Raw genomic sequence first — 19919 nt, 5'->3', positions numbered from 1 at the left:
TGGCCGACTTACAATTAAAAACCTCTCGCTAATGGTGTTAGCTAACAGCTAGCTCGTGTTAGCTCTGTAAGCTAACATTACATAGAAGGAAAAAAAAAACACATTTCTGCTCACTTTAAATTACACTGACTTGAAATTAAATTTGAATCAAGTATTCACATAAAAAACCTTCGCTATTGTCAACTCCAAATTACATCAAGTTATTTTACTTGTGCGTTTCTGCAACAATATAAAACCTGAAAGACTGCAGTAATTAACCAACTATATCACTAACATTAACTTAATTCTCCCCTTAATGTCCAATCTCCAACTTTTTCTACTTTCTTCTTTTGCGGAGCTGATTGGTTGGTGGGATTTACCCAGAATTCATTACATCAGGCTGCAGTCGGAGCAGAGTAAATACAGGAAGATTTGGCGACAGCTTGTTAATGAAAATATATTTTTTTCTTCTTCTTCTTTCTCAGAGTTGAAAGCTGTGGTCTTGTCTGTTAAGAGTGCTCTGCTGGAGAGAGGAGGAGGATGATAAACGGCTGAAAGAACACGTCCAGTGTGTGTTTAGGGGGACAGGGCTCTTCACCCCTCCTACAACCGACCCTCCCTCGCCGGATGCCCAGCCTCAAACCCCCAGCATGCACCTCTTCTTGCTACTACCGCCCCCCTGTCGGTGACACATCCCACACAACAACCTTCAGTCAAACTGCAGCAGCGACCCAACATCCTTCCTTTCTTCTTCTTTTTCTTCTTCTTCTTCTTCTTCTTCCTCCCTTACACACTGGGTGTTTGATGATGGGGGGCGTTTTTGGGTGTGACTCCTTCTTCCCGTGCCCCCCCCCCCTCCTTCCCTACAAGTTTTGTGAAACCGACCCTCTTGTCGTCCTGTAAATCCACACTTGTGTGACATAAACACTGCACTGGAAATACAGTATGTAAAGTTTTAAGTAAAATCTATTATTACCATTATTACTATATTATTATTATTATTATTATTATTATTATTACACATTTGCAATTGTATATGTAATTTGTATAATTCAGAATTCTTGATGCCAGTGGTTTTTAGAGTCGAAGGAAATGTTTTTTTTTTGTTTGTTTCGTTTTTCTCTATCTTTATAAGGAAGCATGCTACCCCCAGTCCCCCCCCTCCTCACCACCGCCTCCTCCACCCATATTAACAGTGGCTGTTTTTTATTGTGGCTATTAAGTGGAAAATGATATTTGGCAGTTTTTTGTAATTTTGCTTCTCGTATGTTAGATGTAACTACGCGCCCAAACTCGTCCACATGTTTTTTTTTTTTATTATTATTATTATTAATTTTATTTGGAAGGGGTGTGACTGTGAATGTAGAGGGTGAGGCCTCGCGTGTGCAGGTGTGTGTGTGTGTGTGTGTGTATATGTGTGTGTAAGCCAGAGACATTGCTGGGCTAGTCCAAACCTTGTGTCTCCGTACAGCGTTTGCACGCACCAGGAGTTTTCTAAGAGTCTAAAACATTTAGCAGATGTGTGAGGAGGCGCCAGAGGAAGAAACGTTTTCTTCTCGCACCGATGTTCTTGTCTTGCGCGTCTAATATTTCTCGCTTAAACATGTTCTGAATGGACATATGTGGCAAAAACAAGGCCGCGCTCGTACGCCCCACAAAGTCACGGTCGCTATGAGAAACCAGTAACTCTCTGTTTGTTTAAATAATGTGATCCTTGCATCATTTCTCTTACACAAGAGTAATTAATAATAAAGAATAAATCCAAGGCCTTCCTAATATTAAAGGAAAATCACTCACAGCAACATCTGGAATTTGAAAAAGAGTCACCCCTTCAATAGACGCATAAACTTTAGGGCGTAAGTCGTCCACACAGAACAAAAAACAAATCAAAAGTATTATTTCTTTTTTTTCTCCCCCCCATACATCATTTTCTTTCTGTCGCAATAATGATTTGGCCTCGGTGACATGCAGTTCCCTAAACCTGCCTTTGAGCATATCAGTCTCAGCCTCGGTCTTACTTTTCTGACTAGTGGTGCTAAAATAAAATAATAATAATAATAATAGTAATAGTAATAAAAAAAATTTTAAAAAAGCTGTCTCCGAGAGAGGGATGCACCGTCGGCGGCTCCTGCTGTTGCTAGGCGACGGCTGAGCTCCCACACGCAGCATCAGCCTCTTTTATGAGGAGTTGAAATATTTTTAACCCGCTTAAATATCTCGCGCTGTCTGGAACACAATAGCTCCCCCCTCCCTCCCGCCCCCTTTCTTTTTTTTTTTTCATCTCTATTCTATTTCTTTTGAATCAATACGAGAAATGACTCTCACTTCCAAAAGCCATAGTGCAGAAGCCGGTGCTGTTGCTGCCTTTACAAAAACGAAGCACATGCAGACAATTAACGAACACTTCGGCCCATATCAGTAATAAAGAATGACGAGTGTGTTTGTTTTGTGGTTTGTCGTTTCAGGACAGTCTTTAGCCACAGGGTGCAATATTTGTGAATCGTGTGTATGTGTGTGTCTGCAAGCATGTGTAGCCTATTGGTTGATCTCAGTGTGCGTTCTTTACAAGCCTGGCACATTTTGTGGAGGTGTGTGTGTTGTGTGAGAGATGGATGAGGAAGGCTTTATTTCGGAGGACGAATCAGTCCCCTGCCTTCAGCCCAGGACTTTTCATTTTTCTTATATATATATTTTTTTTTCATGCATTGTTTTTGTTTTTACCGTGTTGTTCTCTTTGATTTTTGTGTTATGGTAAAGTGTTTTTAGCTTTTTAAGACATGAAGTGCTTGTGCCAGCGGTGGAGAGTTGAACCAGGATTGAACCAGAACTGAACCAGGACTGAACCAGGACTGAATCAGGACTGAACGGATGGACATCGCAGCACTGAAAACTGATTTTGCGGGAGTTCACTTTGCGATCAGCACCGCTGTACTTTTGCTCGTCCACCATTGGCTGCCTTTTATTTGTCTCGCCCCCTGTTGGTCAGACCAAGATGTTAAGAGACCGGGCAGTCGGTTTTTGGGTGAACAGTCCTCAGGTTTCTATTTATTTTGAATATTTATTTATTTATTTTAGTGGGTATTTTTATTGTGCGCTTTCTTTTCTTTCTTTTTTTTTTTTTTTTTTTTGCTATTGTACAACTCATGCACTTGTGCAAGTACTGTCTGTAGTTGTTCAAAGGGACAATGCTCCATGTAAAGCGTGACTTTTATTATTATTATTTTTTTTTTTTTTTTTGAAAAAAAAAGGATAGCACACCCAATTTGCATTCTGCATGTGTTTTCTTGTAACGACCAACGTGGTGTGAATTTCTTCTTTTCTGCTTCTTCTGCGACTTCAGATCGACGCCTCCTGTGGCCGTTTTGTGGTGTCTTATCTCGTTTCCACTAAGGTCACTACCATCCTGCCAGAGTGGGACATTTATCACTTCGAAACACATATTAATAGAGGATTGTACTCTGTGTGAAGTGAGTGAACCATCCCTCCAAACGCTTCATAGTTTTTCTTGTTTTTACAGGAATATTTTTGTCAAATGAATTTTTTTTTTTTTTTTTTTCCATAGTGAACCTCTGAGACGTTGTCCTGCTCTTGTAAAGATGTTCATGTCCGGTTCAACCTCTCTTTGTTCTAGTATTAAACAGGTCAAAAGACACACCCCCTTATGTTAAAAAAAAAAAAGGAGAAATAGCAGCATGTACAGTACAAAAGTGTTGTTCTTCTGTTCTTCTTAGTGTGTTAATAGCCTTGGAAATCAGTATATTAAGATGCACATATTTAAAACGAGGGAGTACACAGTATTACACACCTGCAAATAACTAGCATCGTAGCTGGCCTTTTTCTTATTTTTTTATTTTATTTTATTTTACTTTTGCATGGCAGCCAACAGGAGACTTGTTATTTTTTACCCCTTTTTGGTGTTTTTATTTGGCTTTTATTTGGCTCATTTTCTACTGAATGCTGGTATACGCCACCTTTCTCTATTTTCTTCAGCTTTTTAAGTGCATATAGCTATTTTTGTCTCCAGATGATATAATGAAGATGATTCTAATGATAAAGTTTATTATATTAATGACTGTGGTACTGAGGCTGACTGTGAGGAAGTCGACCGTGATGATGATGATGATGATGATTATTTCGCATGCTTTTCTATGGGGGCTCTGTGTTGTCAGTGCAGAGCGGCTGCCTTTTGTACATAACTGAGAGGACGCGTCCTGCAGACAGATTAAAGGCGGTTGAAGGAGTGAATGAGCACCAGCAGGGGGCGCTGTCACAGAAAAGTAAAGCACAAATACATGCATGGATGACAGGCCGATGCTTCTAACGTAGCTGCACATGCAGTTGACCTTAGTGTCGACTCATGGTTCTCCAGCTTCCACTAAGATTAAACTGATCAGGGCTGCAAAATGAAGCCGCTGATAAACCATCAAAGCTGAAATCCTCATTGAACGTACCTGGCGGTGCAGCTCTGCTTCTAAACTGCATAAAGTGTCCTCCTCTGGTCTCTCGGGGTCAGTGCGAGCTCTGCTGCCTTCCCGCCAGCTGTTTAGTCAGACGAAGCGTCACTGAGAGAATCTGTAGCCACTGTGTTCGCTCTGACCTTCTGCCATCTTCTTTCTCCAGCCGCTGAGCTGCACTGAAAACACTGAGCAAGCTTCTATGTGTCGGCTCTCTTTCACTCTTTCCTCCCTTCCCCTCTGTTTCCAGGCTTCTTGGGTCATTTTTCTGCAGCTGACTCTTTCTAGTTTGTCTCTTTTTTGTCAGTTTGGGTTTTACTTCTGTATAATAATATTAATCCTCTAGTTCTCGGATTCTTCTTCAGATTATTGCTCTGTTCTCTTACGTGAACATGTGTTAAGGTGTTAACAATAAAAAAAAAACTTTAAATAGAAAGTTCACCGTCTCTGTGTGGCGTAGCTTCGATTTCTTTTTATTGGCACAGATCATCAAAGATATACATGAAACCACTGACTTTGTTCTGTTAAGTAGAATAAATCCTGAAGTGTTGTTTCACAGGAAAAGGTTAAATGAAGACACAGGAACAAACAGCAGCTCCAAATGTTGAATGAAGACACACAGACACTGAAACAGACATCCACAATTCACAGACATTCACAAAGATCAACATTTTCTCATATGTGAACTGACTCTGTCTCTATAACTGATATTTTATTGGATAAAAATCACTGAAACATCTTTATCAACACAATCATCAGGCTGTAATTTGGACCAAACCTTAATAAGAAATATTAACTGTGTCTAACTTAACATAAAAATAAAATTTACACATAAAATTCCATCTAGAAAAAACAAAAATCAATTAAAATTCAAGTTTATGTGAATAAAACTGAATGAACGTAAACAATGTGACGCAGGTGATAAATAAATTGCTACAATCTGCATTTTCTTTAAGAATGAAACACTGCTCTTCTGTCATTATATTAACATGAAATTCTTTCTTGTTAGAAATTATTCATCTCATTCATCAACCTGTCCAGTCTTCATGACCTGCAGTGATCCACTACCTGAATGAATGACATCTGTTATATTCAATCATGTTAACATGCATCAGCTATGTCTTGTATTTGAATCAAGATTCATTTCTACATGCATTCTTTACTCACATGTATGTATGACACATGTTTATCTTGTTCCTCCTCCCATTTCTCCTTTTCTGTCTCTACCTGCCAGCCTTAGGTAGATGGGTTCCTCCATATGTGTTTAAGGTTCTGCTCAAGGTTTCTTCCCTCTGGGGTCTCAGGCCTGGTTCTGAATTCAGTCTAAAGTTGTTGTTGACCATTATTAGAATATGTGTTTATGTACATAATGTCTTGTTCAGGTTAAAAACAAAAGACCTTTACACATCTTAAAACTGAACAGTTGTTTCTTCTAATCTCATTAAGTAACAACAAGACATTGAATTAAAATCATGTAATGATCTAGTTTTTAAAACCTTTCAAAAGTGACAATGAACTCATCAGCTCCAGATACTGAATAACTTTTGCGTATTATCAATGTTGTACATGAAAAACACACAGTTAAGTGTGTAATAAATCTGAATTAATTGACATTAATCTCCCTTTGACAGATTTTGATGTCAGTGGTTTTGACATCAACAGCATTTCCGACAAGAAAATATGGGAAAAGTTTCTCAGTGAAGGTGTCTCTGTGGGTGTAGATCTCAGTCTGGTCTTCAGAGTTGTAGAAGGACACCTGTCCACTCTCATAGTCCAGCTGGACCCTGATCCTCTGGAGACTCTTCTTCACTGTCACAGTCTTAACATCACCATTAGTGTATTCTCCATCACCATGCTTCAAACACCAGAATCCATTTTCTGGTGAGGCTACAGCTACATTCTTGCCAACTGTCTCTTTGGCTAAACCTATAATCCACTCAGGATGATCTCCCACCTCCACCTCCCAGCTGTGTTTCCCTGAGCTGAAGCCCTCAGATCCAAGAACTTCATTATAATTAGCGAATCTCTCTGGATTGTCAGGGAGATCCTGTTCTGTGTCTCCATGTCTCACACTGATCAGATCATCAGACAGATAGAGCCAGGGGTTTGCAGTGTTTGGGTTCAGAATGACAGGACTGAAGTGGACCTTCTCCTCCATCTTCTCCCAGACTCTGAAGGCCAGGTTGCCCAGGTGTTTGGCCACATCTATCAGGACTCCTGAGACCAGCTGTGGATCTGAGTGTGAGCACTGAGCTCTGGCTCTGATCTGAATGGGTTTATAACTTCTGAGGAATGGCACGTTGTCTTTCTCCAGCTCTTGTTGAACAGCAGAGATACTGTCTGACAGAGAGGAGATCTGCTCCTGAATCCTCTTCATCTCTCTGCTGATAATCTCCTCTTTCTGCTCCCCTTCCTTCTTCAGAGCTGCCAGTCTGGACTCCTCTTCCCCATTCAGGAACTGGCGGAGTTTGTTGAACTCTGCTCTGATCTTGTTTTCTGTGAACAGCAGCTGGTTCCTGGAGTGTTGAATCATCTTATTGTAAGTGGTCTCCACTTGTTCATATTTGTCCCTCTTGTCGTCCAGACACGTTAAGTCAGATTCCAGCTGCTCCTTCAAGTCACTGACTGCTTGTTTTAGAGGAATCACTTTGTGACTCTGGTGGAGAGAAAACTCACAGACGGGACACACAGCTTTCTGCTCATCCTCACAGAACCAATAAGGCACTTCTGAGTGTTGAACACACACCACTTCCTCCTCCTTTATCTCCTTTTCTTCATCAGTCACAGCTGAACTCTGACTCTGTCTCTTGGCAAATGAGTCAGCCAGTTCCTTCAGGCTAAAATTCACGTCAGGTTTGTCTTTTGAGAATTTTCTTTTACAAATAGGACAGTTTTTGTTTCCAGCTTGTTCCCAGAATTTCTGCAGGCAGCTTGAACAGAAGTTGTGGTTGCAGCTCAGAGACACGGGGTCTTTGAAAGTCTCTGAACACACATGGCAGCTCAGGAAATTTTGAAAAAGCTTCTCAGCCATTTCTGTAGTTTGATTCCAGACTGTTTTTAATTTAGAGACTCACCTAACTTTAAGTTCTTCTACTTGAAATCCTCTTCAGTTGTGTTCTTGATCCCGTCTCCACACCGATCAACTACAGAGAGCTTTCACTTTCATTTCCTTGTTTTATGGGTGGAGCTGATTTCATTGTTATGAAACAGGTTAAACGTCTTTTTCAATGTGTCTCCTCTAGATGGTGCTGTTTCTTTGTCTTTAAATAATTTTCACAAACACCTTTAATGTAATTATCAAACCCTGACAGCTCCTGAGAGACATGCATGTGAAAAAGTCCTGAAACACACGTAGACGACTCATTGAACAACTAGTTATATCAATGTTTGTGACAGTAGTAAGCTGTTTATTGCCTGGAAGTTAGATGTAAAATACTTGAGCCCATTTAGCTGCAAACTTTAGTGGAGTATACACCAATCAGACATAAAGAATGGAAATGAGCCTTGAGAGGGTGTCCTGTGGTGTTAGTGGTCTTTGGGTCCTATGGGTTGAGGGGAGGGTACGGATACTTGATCAATTTGGGATCTAGTGAATTTGGAGGACAGGTCAACATCTTGTGCATGTTTTCATTTTTGTGTGTTTGTCTGTGTCAGGCTGCATACTGTTGCCATCAAGGAGTGTCATTGCTATGAGGTGGGTGTGCCTGGTCTGGTCTAGGTGGGTCTAAGTAACATCCACATGAATGAATGGCAGGTCTAAATGTTTCAGAGCAGAATATTGAATTGTGATAAGATGGTTTAAAGGTTATTTACATCTCCTGTCGGTGGTCATAATGTTGTGGCTGATCAGTGTATAAACCACATTGTTCATTATACAACAGCTGACGTTCATTCAGCAGAAATATTTTCAAACTAAAGAGACAGAAATTTAAAATCTAAGTTCCTCGGTCACATTAATTTTTCCTTCCAAAGGAAGTTTTTGTGACTTTTTTCCAGACTGATAGTTTGTGGTAGGAAAGATCTGCCTGAGCCTTTTAGAGGAGGAGCTCCACTGTCTGTACAGGATCTGGTGGTGAATTAAAATAAGTGGAGATTATTGTTTATTACCAGACTGTCCTTCACCCTAATTTGCACCGATTCCATTTTTTTTTTTTAAATTCAATTGTCATTTGAGTAAGTGTCCACTAGATGGTGGTGTTTCCAGCTTTCTTTTCCTTCCACGGAGAATTTGTGTCGAACAGAATTTGACATATCAAAAAATCATTCAGAATTGTTGCAGGCAGCTTCAACAGAATTAGTGGTTGTAGCTCAGAGAAATTTAACTACTTCTGTAACTTTAAACCGCAGCCATTTATAGCCATGTCCCATAATATTTGAATGTCCAGTATTCACTCTAGACTGATCAAAATACTCAAAACTGTTAAAACAAAATAGTCTCATTGAAAATGTGCTTTTATATATTTTAGTCAACACAGCAACAGTATGGAGAAATTCCCATAAACATACTGTGTAATGTACAAAATAGAATAATTTATTCCCTCAGGAAATCACGACCTGCTCTGTGACAGTGTTTTATTTATACATGGACAAAAGATAATCCACACAAAATAAGTTAATGGATGAAAAAATTTTCTCGTAAATTTCAGAAGAACAAAAAAAAAACAAAAAACAAATCTTTAATTTAAGATTTTACACAACAGATGCAAACATGAAGACCAGAACAAAAATCTTCATAAATATGAATATTAAAAAACAGAGGAGTCTTTGGAATAGATTACCCATGAGCCAGTTTCCTCAGCTTCCAACCGTCCCAACATTAAGCCAGTTTCACCAGTCTCTCACTGGCCTCCCAGGTTTTTTTGTCACACCGGCGTCTCTTGCAAAAGGACGCAGAGTGGCAGGTTGGCAGTAAACCAAATATCCCCCGCTGTGTTTGGTGGCCTCATCTGACACAGCACAGTAGACGACAGTCTGAGCTCCGACCTCACTCGAAACGTAAAACATTCACATGACCACCTGCATCAGCATCCGGCACAGCAACGAGTAGTGGCTCGTCCAGTTACTTTGCACAAAACCTGTCAGACAGAAACACCAGGGTGAATATTAAACTGTGAAAAGAAATATAAACAGTATATACTGCATGTTAGGGCTTGTTAAGATCTCTGACTTGTGGTATTGTGGTATACACTCAGTTTGTAAATTTGATTCGAAAAACAATTTACATATGAAATTAAAAAGTAGCCTGTATTATATTATCCCTAATAGACAGTTCTTCTTTGATTATTGATTAATTTGCAGGCAGTTTCGTATGTGTAACTTATAAATATGCATCCAACATAAATTACAAGCGTGACCTAATATCCAAGTGGTTGTGTTACATAACACATGCCCTTATGTGTCCTGAGTTACAACTAAAAGCATTTAGAATGACCCAGGTTGTTATTTTTAGAAGTAAGTGGTGACGTGCACAAACTGTACATCCCCAGCTGGTTACAGGTGCTGCACAAAAGTAGCAGACAAATGAAAGGGAGATGCTGCCAGTAAACTAAAAGTGAAAGGTTTGTCAAACATACGAATACCTAAGGTTAAGACATTACATCATAAATGCATTCAGCAATTTTTGTCACTCTCCTTCTCACCTTATAAAAGCTTAGCTGTCGTATTTTCGGTTTAACTGCAGAGAGTGAATGTACTATAAAAAAGACAGTGAGAAAACTTTTTTTTGATGAAGAAAAAACAGACACCCTCATATTATCTTCATTCTCCTTCAGTAGCATTACATTTCAACATGAGCTGAATTTCATGAATGTAAAAAAGGCATTCGTTACCAGGGTGCACTGCATAGGTGGTCACTCCTTTCCCTTTAGTGATGCGGGCCAGTTCCTGACTGAAGTAGATGTTAGCCAGTTTCCTGCAGCAGTAGGTGAAGAAGGGCAGCAGGTTGTAGTTGAGGTCCAGGGCTGCAAAATGATGCTACTGATAAATCATCAAAGCTGAAATCCTCATTGAACGTACCTGGCGGTGCAGCTCTGCTTCTAAACTGCATAAAGTGTCCTCCTCTGGTCTCTCGGGGTCAGTGCGAGCTCTGCTGCCTTCCTGCCAGCTGTTTAGTCAGACGAAGCGTCACTGAGAGAATCTGTAGCCACTGTGTTCGCTCTGACCTTCTGCCATCTTCTTTCTCCAGCCGCTGAGCTGCACTGAAAACACTGAGCAAGCTTCTATGTGTCGGCTCTCTTTCACTCTTTCCTCCCTTCCCCTCTGTTTCCAGGCTTCTTGGGTCATTTCTCTGCAGCTGACTCTTTCTAGTTTGTCTCTTTTTGTCAGTTTGGGTTTTACTTCTATATAATAATAATAATCCTCTAGTTCTCGGATTCTTTGTCAGATTATTGCTCTGTTCTCTTACGTGAACATGTGTTAAGGTGTTAACAATAAAAAAAAAAAAAACTTTAAATAGAAAGTTCACCGTCTCTGTGTGGCGTGACTTTGATTTCTTTTTATTGACAGAGATCATCAAAGATAAACATGAAACCACTGACTTTGTTCTGTTAACTAGAATAAATCCTGAAGTGTTGTTTCACAGGAAAAGTTTAAATGAAGACACAGGAACAAACAGCAGCTCCAAATGTTGAATGAAGACACACAGACACTGAAACAGACATCCACAATTCACAGACATTCACAAAGATCAACATTTTCTCATATGTGAACTGATTCTGTCTCTATAACGGATATTTTATTCACTAAAAAATAACTGAAACATCTTTAACAACACAATCATCAGGCTGTAATTTGGACCGAACCTTAACAAGAAACATTTACCGTGTCTAACTTTATATGAAAAAAAAAACTTTACACATAAAATTCTGTCTAAACAAAACAAAAATCAATTAAAGATCAAGTTTGTAGAGAATGTGTCAGACGCAGGCGGTAAAAACAAATTACTAAAATCTGCTTTTTCTTTAAGAATGAAACAATGCTTTTCAGTCATCATATGATTTAACATGAAATTCTTTCCTGTTATATAAAATTATTAATATCATTCATCAACCTATCCAGTCTTCATGACCTGCAGTGATCCACTACCTGAATGAATGACATCTAATACATTCAGTCATGTCTTGTATTTGAATCAAGACTCATTTCTACATGCATCCTTTACTCACTGCTCAAGGTTCCTTTCCTCTGACTGTCTTTACACATCTTAAAAACAGTTGTTTCGTCTAATCTCATAAAGTAACAACAAAACATTGAATTAAAATGATGTAAAGACATAGTTTTTAACAACTTTCAAAAGTGACAATGGACTCATCAGTTTCAGAAATTAAATAACTTTTTCATGTTATCAATGTTGTACAGGACAAACACACAGTTAAGTGTGTAATAAACCTGAATTAATTGACATTAATCTCCCTTTGACAGATTTTGATGTCAGTGGTTTTGACATCAACAGCCTTTCCGATGTTATACAATGGGAAGAGTTTCTCAGTGAAGGTGTCTCTGTGGGTGTAGATCTCAGTCTCGTCTTCAGAGTTGTAGAAGGACACCTGTCCACTCTCATAGTCCAGCTGGACCCTGATCCTCTGGAGACTCTTCTTCATTGTCACAGTCTGACCATGACCATTAGTGTATTTTCCTTTACCATGACATAAACACCAGAATCCATTTTCTGGTGAGGGCTTAGGTTCATTCTTGTCAACTGTCTCTTTGGCTAAACCTATAATCCAGTCAGGATGATCTCCCACCTCCACCTCCCAGCTGTGTTTCCCTGAGCTGAAGCCCTCAGATCCAAGAACACTGGCATATTGAATGAATCTCTCTGGATTGTCAGGGAGATCCTGTTCTGTGTCTCCATGTCTCACACTGATCAGATCATCAGACAGATAGAGCCGGGGGTTTGCAGTGTTTGGATCCAGAATGACAGGACTGAAGTGGACCTTCTCCTCCATCTTCTCCCAGACTCTGAAGGCCAGGTTGCCCAGGTGTTTGGCCACATCTATCAGGACTCCTGAGACCAGCTGTGGATCTGAGCGTGAGCACTGAGCTCTGGCTGTGGTCTGAGTGGGTTTATAACTGCTGAGGAACGGCATATTGTCTTTCTCCAGCTCTTGTTCAACAGCAGAGATACTGTCTGACAGAGAGGAGATCTGCTCCTTAGTTCTCTTCATCTCTCCGTTGACAATCTCCTCTTTCTGCTCCCCTTCCTTCTTCAGAGCTGCCAGTCTGGACTCCTCTTCATCTTTCAGGAACTGGTGGAGTTTGTTGAACTCAGCTTTGATCTGCTTCTCTGTGGACAGCAGCTGGTTCTTGGAGTGTTGAATCATCTTATTGTAAGTGATCTCCACTTGTTCATATTTGTCCCTCTTGTCCTCCAGAGACTTTAAGTCAGATTCCAGCTGCTCCTTCAAGTCACTGACTGCTTGTTGTAGAGGAACCACTTTGTGAGTCTGGTGGAGAGAAAACTCACAGACTGGACACACAGCTTTCTGCTCATCCTCACAGAACCAATAAGGCACTTCTGAGTGTTGAACACACACCACTTCCTCCTTCTTTATCTCTTTTTCTTCATCAGTCACAGCTGAATTTTGTCGCTTGGCAAAGGAGTCAGCCAGTTCCTTTAGGGTAAAATTCACCTCGAGATCTTCTTTTGAGAATTTTCTTTTACAAATAGGACAGTTTTTGTTTCCAGCTTGTTCCCAGAATTTCTGCAGGCAGCTTGAACAGAAGTTGTGGTTGCAACTCAGAGACACGGGGTCTTTGAAAGTCTCTGAACACACGTGGCAGCTCAGGAAATTTTCCAAAACCTTCTCAGCCATTTTCTTCGTTTGATTCCAGGTTGTTTTTAATTTAGAGACTCACCAAACTTTAAGTTCTTCCACTTGAAATCCTCTTAAGTTGTGTTCTTGATCCCGTCTCCACACCGATCAACTACAAAAAACTTTCACTTTCATTTACTTGTGTTATGGGAGGAGCTGATTTCATTGTTATGAAACAGGTGAAACGTCTCTTTAAGTGTGTCTCCTCTAGATGGTGCTGTTTTATTGACTTTAAATAATTTTCCCAAAAGCATTTGTAGTGTTTGTGAAACCCTGTCAGCTCCTAAGAGACATGCATGTGAAAAAGTCCTGAAACACACGTAGACGACTCATTGAACAACTATTTATATCAGTGTTTGTGACACTGGTAAGCTGTTTATTGCCTGGAAGTAAGATGTAAAATACTTGAGCCCATTAAGCTGCAAACTTTAGTGGAGTATACACCAATCAGACATTATGACCACCTTCCTAATATTGTGCAGGTCTCCCTTTTGCCTTCAAAACAGTTGTGAATCATCAGAGAATGGACATGAGCCTTGTGAGGGTGTCCTGTGGTGTTAGTGGACTTTGGGTCAATGAGTGTCATTACTATGAGGTGGGTGTGCCTTGTCTGGTCTAGGTGGGTCTAAGTAACATCCACATGGATGAATGGCAGGTCTAAAAGTTTCAGAGCAGAATATTGAATTGTGACAAGATGGTTTAAATGTTATTTACTTCTCCTGTAAGTGTCAGTGGTCATAATGTTGCGGCTGATCAGTGTATAAACCACATTGTTAATTATACAACAGCTGATGTTCATTCAGCAGAAATCTTTTGAAAGTGAAGAGACAGAAATATAAAATCTAAGTTCCTAGGTCACATTCATTTTTCCTTCCAAAGGAAGTTTTTGTGACTTTTTTCCAGACTGATAGATTGTGGCAGGAAAGATCTGCCTGAGCCTTTTAGAGGAGGAGCTCCACTGTCTGTACAGGATCTGGTGGTGAATGAAAATAAGAGGAGATAATTGTTTATTACCAGACTGTCCTTCACCTTAATTTGCACCGATTCCATTTTTTTTTTCTGTGAAGCTCCTTGAAATTCAATTGTCATTTGAGTAAGTGTCCACTAGATGGTGGTGTTTCCAGCTTTCTTTTCCTTCCACGGAGAATTTGTGCCGAATAGAATTTGACATATCAAAAATTCATTCAGAATTGTTGCAGGCAGCTTCAACAGAATTAGTGGTTGTAGCTCAGAGAAATTTAACTACTTCTGTAACTTTAAACCGCAGCCATTTATAGCAATGTCCCGTAATATTTGAATGCCCAGTATTCAATTTAGACTGATTAAAATACTCAAAACTGTTAAAAAAAAAAAAAAAAGAGTCTCATTTAAAATGTGCTTTTATATATTTTAATCAACACAGCAACAGTACAGGGAAATTCCCATAAACATACTGTGTAGTGTACAAAATAGAATAATTTATTCTGTCAGGAAATCAAGACCTGCTCTGTGACAGTGTTTTATTTATACATGGACAAAAGATAATCCACACAAAATAAGTTAATGGATTAAAATATTTTCTCATAAATTTCACAAGAACAAAAAAACAAAAAACAAAACAAATCTTTAATTTTAGATTTTACACAACAGATGCAAACATGAAGACCAGAACAAAAATCTTCATAAATATGAATATTAAAAAACAGAAGAGTCTTTGGAATAGATTACCCATGAACCAGTTTCCTCAGCTTCCAACCGTCACAACATTAAGCCAGTTTCACCAGTCTCTCACTGGCCTCCCAGGTTTTTTTGTCACACCGGACGTAGAGTGGCAGGTTGGCAGTACACCAAATATCCCCCGCTGTGTTTGGTGGCCTCATCCGACACAGCACAGTAGACGACAGTCTGAGCTCTGACCTCACTCGATACGTAAAACATCCACATGACCACCTGCATCAGCATCCGGCACAGCACAGCAACGAGTAGTGGCTCGTCCAGTTACTTTGCACAAAACCTGTCAGACAGAAACACCAGGGTGAATATTAAACTGTGAAAAGAAATATAAACAGTATATACTGCATGTTAGGGCTTGTTAAGATCTCTGACTTGTGGTATTGTGGTATACAGTCAGTTTGTAAATTTGATTCGAAAAACAATTTACATATGAAATAAAAAGTAGCCTGTATGATATTATCCCTAATAGACAGTTCTTATTTGATTATTGATTGATTTGCAGGCAGTTTCGTATGTGTAACTTATAAATATGTATCCAACATAAATTACAAGCTTGACCTAATATCCAAGTGGTTGTGTTACATAGCACATGCTCTTATGTGTCCTGAGTTACAACTAAAAGCATTTAGAATAACCCAGGTTGTTATTTTTAGAAGTAAGTGGTGACGTGCACTAACTGTACGTCACCAGCTGGTTACAGGTGCTGCACAAAAGTAGCAGACAAATGAAAGGGAGATGCTGCCAGTAAACTAAAAGTGAAAGGTTTGTCAAACATACCGATACCTAAGGTTAAGACATTACATCATAAATGCATTCAGCAATTGTTGTCACTCTCCTTCTCACCTTATAAAAGCTTAGCTGTCGTATTTTCGGTTTAACTGCAAAGAGTGAATGTACTATAAAGAAGAGAGTGAGAAATTTTTTTTTTTTTGATGAAGAGAAACAGACACCCTCATATTATCTTCGTTCTCCTTCAGCAACATTACATTTCAACATGAGCTGAATTTCATGAATGTGAAAAAAGGCATTCGTAACCAGGGTGCACTGCATAGGTGGTCACTCCTTTCCCGTTAGTGATGCAGGCCAGTTCCTGACTGAAGTAGATGTTAGCCAGCTTCCTGCAGCAGTAGGTGAAGAAGGGCAGCAGGTTGTAGTTGAGGTCCAGGGCTGCAAAATGAAGCCGCTGATAAACCATTGAAGCTGAAATCCTCATTGAACGTACCTGGTGGTGCAGCTCTGCTTCTAAACTGCATAAAATGTCCTCCTCTGGTCTCTCAGGGTCAGTGCGAGCTCTACTGCCTTCCTGCCAGCTGCTTAGTCAGACGAAGCGTCACTGAGAGAATCTGTAGCCACTGTGTTCGCTCTGACCTTCTGCCATCTTCTTTCTCCAGCCGCTGAACTATACTGAAAACACTGAGCAAGCTTCTATGTGTCGGCTCTCTTTCACTCTTTCCTCCCTTCCCCTCTGTTTCCAGGCTTCTTGGGTCATTTCTCTGCAGCTGACTCTTTCTAGTTTGTCTCTTTTTGTCAGTTTGGGTTTTACTTCTGTATAATAATATTAATCCTCTAGTTCTCGGATTCTTCTTCAGATTATTGCTTGTGTTAAGGTATTACCAATAATAAAAAAAAAAATTTAAAATAGAAATTTCACTAACTCTCTGTGTGTTTACAGAAGGATAAAACTCCAGCATGACTTTGATTTCTTTTTATTGACAGAGATCATCAAAGATATGCATGAAACCACTGACACTGTTCTGTTAACTAGAATAAATCCTGAAGTGTTGTTTCACAGGAAAAGTTTAAATGAAGACAGGAACAAACAGCAGCTCCAAATGTTGAATGAAGATACACAGACACTGAAACAGACGTCCACAATTCACAGACATTCACAAAGATCAACATTTTCTCATTTGTGAACTGATTCTGTCTCTATAACGGATATTTTATTCACTAAAAAATAACTGAAACATCTTTAACAACACAATCATCAGGCTGTAATTTGGACCGAACCTTAACAAGAAACATTTACCGTGTCTAACTTTATATGAAAAAAAAAACTTTACACATAAAATTCTGTCTAAACAAAACAAAAATCAATTAAAGATCAAGTTTGTAGAGAATGTGTCAGACGCAGGCGGTAAAAACAAATTACTAAAATCTGCTTTTTCTTTAAGAATGAAACAATGCTTTTCAGTCATCATATGATTTAACATGAAATTCTTTCTTGTTATATAAAATTATTAATATCATTCATCAACCTATCCAGTCTTCATGACCTGCAGTGATCCACTACCTGAATGAATGACATCTAATACATTCAGTCATGTCTTGTATTTGAATCAAGACTCATTTCTACATGCATCCTTTACTCACTGCTCAAGGTTCCTTTCCTCTGACTGTCTTTACACATCCTTAAAAACAGTTGTTTCGTCTAATCTCATAAAGTAACAACAAAACATTGAATTAAAATGATGTAAAGACATAGTTTTTAACAACTTTCAAAAGTGACAATGAACTCATCAGTTTCAGAAATTAAATAACTTTTTCATGTTATCAATGTTGTACAGGACAAACACACAGGTAAGTGTGTAATAAACCTTTATTAATTGACATTAATCTCCCTTTGACAGATTTTGATGTCAGTGGTTTTGACATCAACAGCATTTCCGACAAGAAAATATGGGAAGAGTTTCTCAGTGAAGGTGTCTCTGTGGGTGTAGATCTCAGTCTGGTCTTCAGAGTTGTAGAAGGACACCTGTCCACTCTCATAGTCCAGCTGGACCCTGATCCTCTGGAGACTCTTCTTCACTGTCACAGTCTTGTCATCACTATTAGTGTATTTTCCACCACGATGCTTTAAACACCAGAATCCATTTTCTGGTGAGGACTTAGGTTCATTCTTGCCAACTGTCTCTTTGACCAAACCTATAATCCATCTAGGATGATTTCCCACCTCCACCTCCCAGCTGTGTTTCCCTGAGCTGAAGCCCTCAGATCCAAGAACTTCAGGATACTTAGTGAATCTCTCTGGATTGACAGGGAGATCCTGTCCTGTGTCTCCACGTCTCACACTGATCAGATCATCAGACAGATAGAGCCAGGGGTTTGCAGTGTTTGGGTCCAGAATGACAGGACTGAAGTGGACTTTCTCCTCCATCTTCTTCCAGACTCTGAAGGCCAGGTTGCCCAGGTGTTTGGCCACATCTATCAGGACTCCTGAGACCAGCTGTGGATCTGAGCATGAACACTCAGCTCTGGCTCTGATCTGAGTGGGTTTATAACTGCTGAGGAACGGCACGTTGTCTTTCTCCAGCTCTTGTTTTACAGCAGAGATACTGTCTGACAGAGAGGAGATCTGCTCCTGAATCCTCTTCATCTCTCCTTTGATAATCTCCTCTTTCTGCTCCCCTTCCTTTTTCAGAGCTGCCAGTCTGGACTCCTCTTCCTCTTTCAGGAACTGGTGGAGTTTGTTGAACTCTGCTCTGATCTGCTTCTCTGTGAAAAGCAGCTGGTTCTTGGAGTGTTGAATCATCTTATTGTAAGTGGTCTCCACTTGTTCATATTTGTCCCTCTTGTCGTCCAGACACGTTAAGTCAGATTCCAGCTGCTCCTTCAAGTCACTGACTGCTTGTTGTAGAGGAACCACTTTGTGAGTCTGGTGGAGAGAAAACTCACAGACGGGACACACAGCTTTCTGCTCATCCTCACAGAACCAATAAGGCACTTCTGAGTGTTTAACACACACCTCCTCCTCCTTCTTTATCTCCTTTTCTTTATCAGTCACAGCTGAACTTTGACTCTGTCTCTTGGCAAAGGAGTCAGCCAGTTCCTTCAGGCTAAAATTCACGTCAAGACTTTCTTTTGAGGATTTTCTTTTACAAATAGGACAGTTTTTGTTTCCAGCTTGTTCCCAGAATTTCTGCAGGCAGCTTGAACAGAAGTTGTGGTTGCAGCTCAGAGACACGGGGTCTTTGAAAGTCTCTGAACACACGTGGCAGCTCAGGAAATTTTCAAGAAGCTTCTCAGCCATTTCTGTAGTTTGATTCCAGGTTGTTTTTAATTTAGAGACTCACCAAACTTTAAGTTCTTCCACTTGAAATCCTCTTAAGTTGTGTTCTTGATCCCGTCTCCACACCGATCAACGACGGTGTGTTTTCTCTTTCATTTACTTGTGTTATGGGTGGAGCTGATTTCATTGTTATGAAACTGGTGAAACGTCTCTTTGAATGTGTCTCCTCTAGATGGTGCTATTTCTTGGTCTTTAAATAATTTTCCCAAAAGCATTTGTAGTGTTTGTGAAACCCTGTCAGCTCCTAAGAGACGTGCATGTGAAAAAGTCCTAAAACACGTAGACGACTCATTGAACAACTATTTATATCAGTGTTTGTGACACTGGTAAGCTGTTTATTGCCTGGAAGTAAGATGTAAAATACTTGAGCCCATTAAGCTGCAAACTTTAGTGGAGTATACACCAATCAGACATAACATTATGACCACCTTCCTAATACTGTGCAGGTCTCCCTTTTGCCTTCAAAACAGTTGTGAATCATCAGAGAATGGACATGAGCCTTGTGAGGGTGTCCTGTGGTGTTAGTGGACTTTGGGTCAATGAGTGTCATTACTATGAGGTGGGTGTGCCTTGTCTGGTCTAGGTGGGTCTAAGTAACATCCACATGGATGAATGGCAGGTCTAAAAGTTTCAGAGCAGAATATTGAATTGTGACAAGATGGTTTAAATGTTATTTACTTCTCCTGTAAGTGTCAGTGGTCGTAATGTTGCGGCTGATCAGTGTATAAACCACATTGTTAATTATACAACAGCTGATGTTCATTCAGCAGAAATCTTTTGAAAGTGAAGAGACAGAAATATAAAATCTAAGTTCCTAGGTCACATTCATTTTTCCTTCCAAAGGAAGTTTTTGTGTCTTTTTTCCAGACTGATAGTTTGTGGCAGGAAAGA

The 19919-nt window shown here is 39.7% G+C and overlaps 4 protein-coding genes across 38 annotated transcripts in view; 1 reads left to right on the top strand and 3 right to left on the bottom strand.

Annotated features, from left to right (window-relative positions):
- The window catches only part of camk2b1 (calcium/calmodulin-dependent protein kinase (CaM kinase) II beta 1), a 75018-nt gene extending 70153 nt beyond the window's left edge, over positions 1-4865 (top strand). For all 35 annotated transcript variants that reach the window (XM_047591069.1, XM_047591058.1, XM_047591073.1 and 32 more), the window contains one exon: positions 465-4865. The gene's annotated coding sequence lies outside the window, so the exon portion shown is untranslated. The remainder of the gene's footprint in view (positions 1-464) is intronic.
- Positions 2688-7549, bottom strand: LOC125011760 (nuclear factor 7, brain-like). The gene has a single exon (XM_047591074.1). The coding sequence runs from the start codon at positions 7462-7464 to the stop codon at positions 6037-6039; it is 1428 nt and encodes a 475-aa protein (XP_047447030.1). The 5' UTR covers positions 7465-7549; the 3' UTR covers positions 2688-6036.
- A 3362-nt stretch (positions 7550-10911) lies between these two features.
- Positions 10912-13332, bottom strand: LOC125011716 (nuclear factor 7, brain-like). The gene has a single exon (XM_047590985.1). The coding sequence runs from the start codon at positions 13244-13246 to the stop codon at positions 11825-11827; it is 1422 nt and encodes a 473-aa protein (XP_047446941.1). The 5' UTR covers positions 13247-13332; the 3' UTR covers positions 10912-11824.
- Positions 13333-16823: 3491 nt separating this feature from the next.
- Positions 16824-19107, bottom strand: LOC125012402 (nuclear factor 7, brain-like). Its single transcript, XM_047592339.1, has one exon. It carries the CDS (start codon positions 18987-18989, stop codon positions 17562-17564), a length of 1428 nt encoding a protein of 475 aa, XP_047448295.1. The 5' UTR covers positions 18990-19107; the 3' UTR covers positions 16824-17561.
- Between the last annotated feature and the right edge of the window lie 812 nt (positions 19108-19919).

The sequence above is a fragment of the Mugil cephalus genome, chromosome 8 (genome assembly GCF_022458985.1).
Source record: "Mugil cephalus isolate CIBA_MC_2020 chromosome 8, CIBA_Mcephalus_1.1, whole genome shotgun sequence".
Lineage (NCBI taxonomy): Eukaryota > Metazoa > Chordata > Actinopteri > Mugiliformes > Mugilidae > Mugil > Mugil cephalus.
This window is presented reverse-complemented; position numbering and strand designations above follow the sequence as displayed.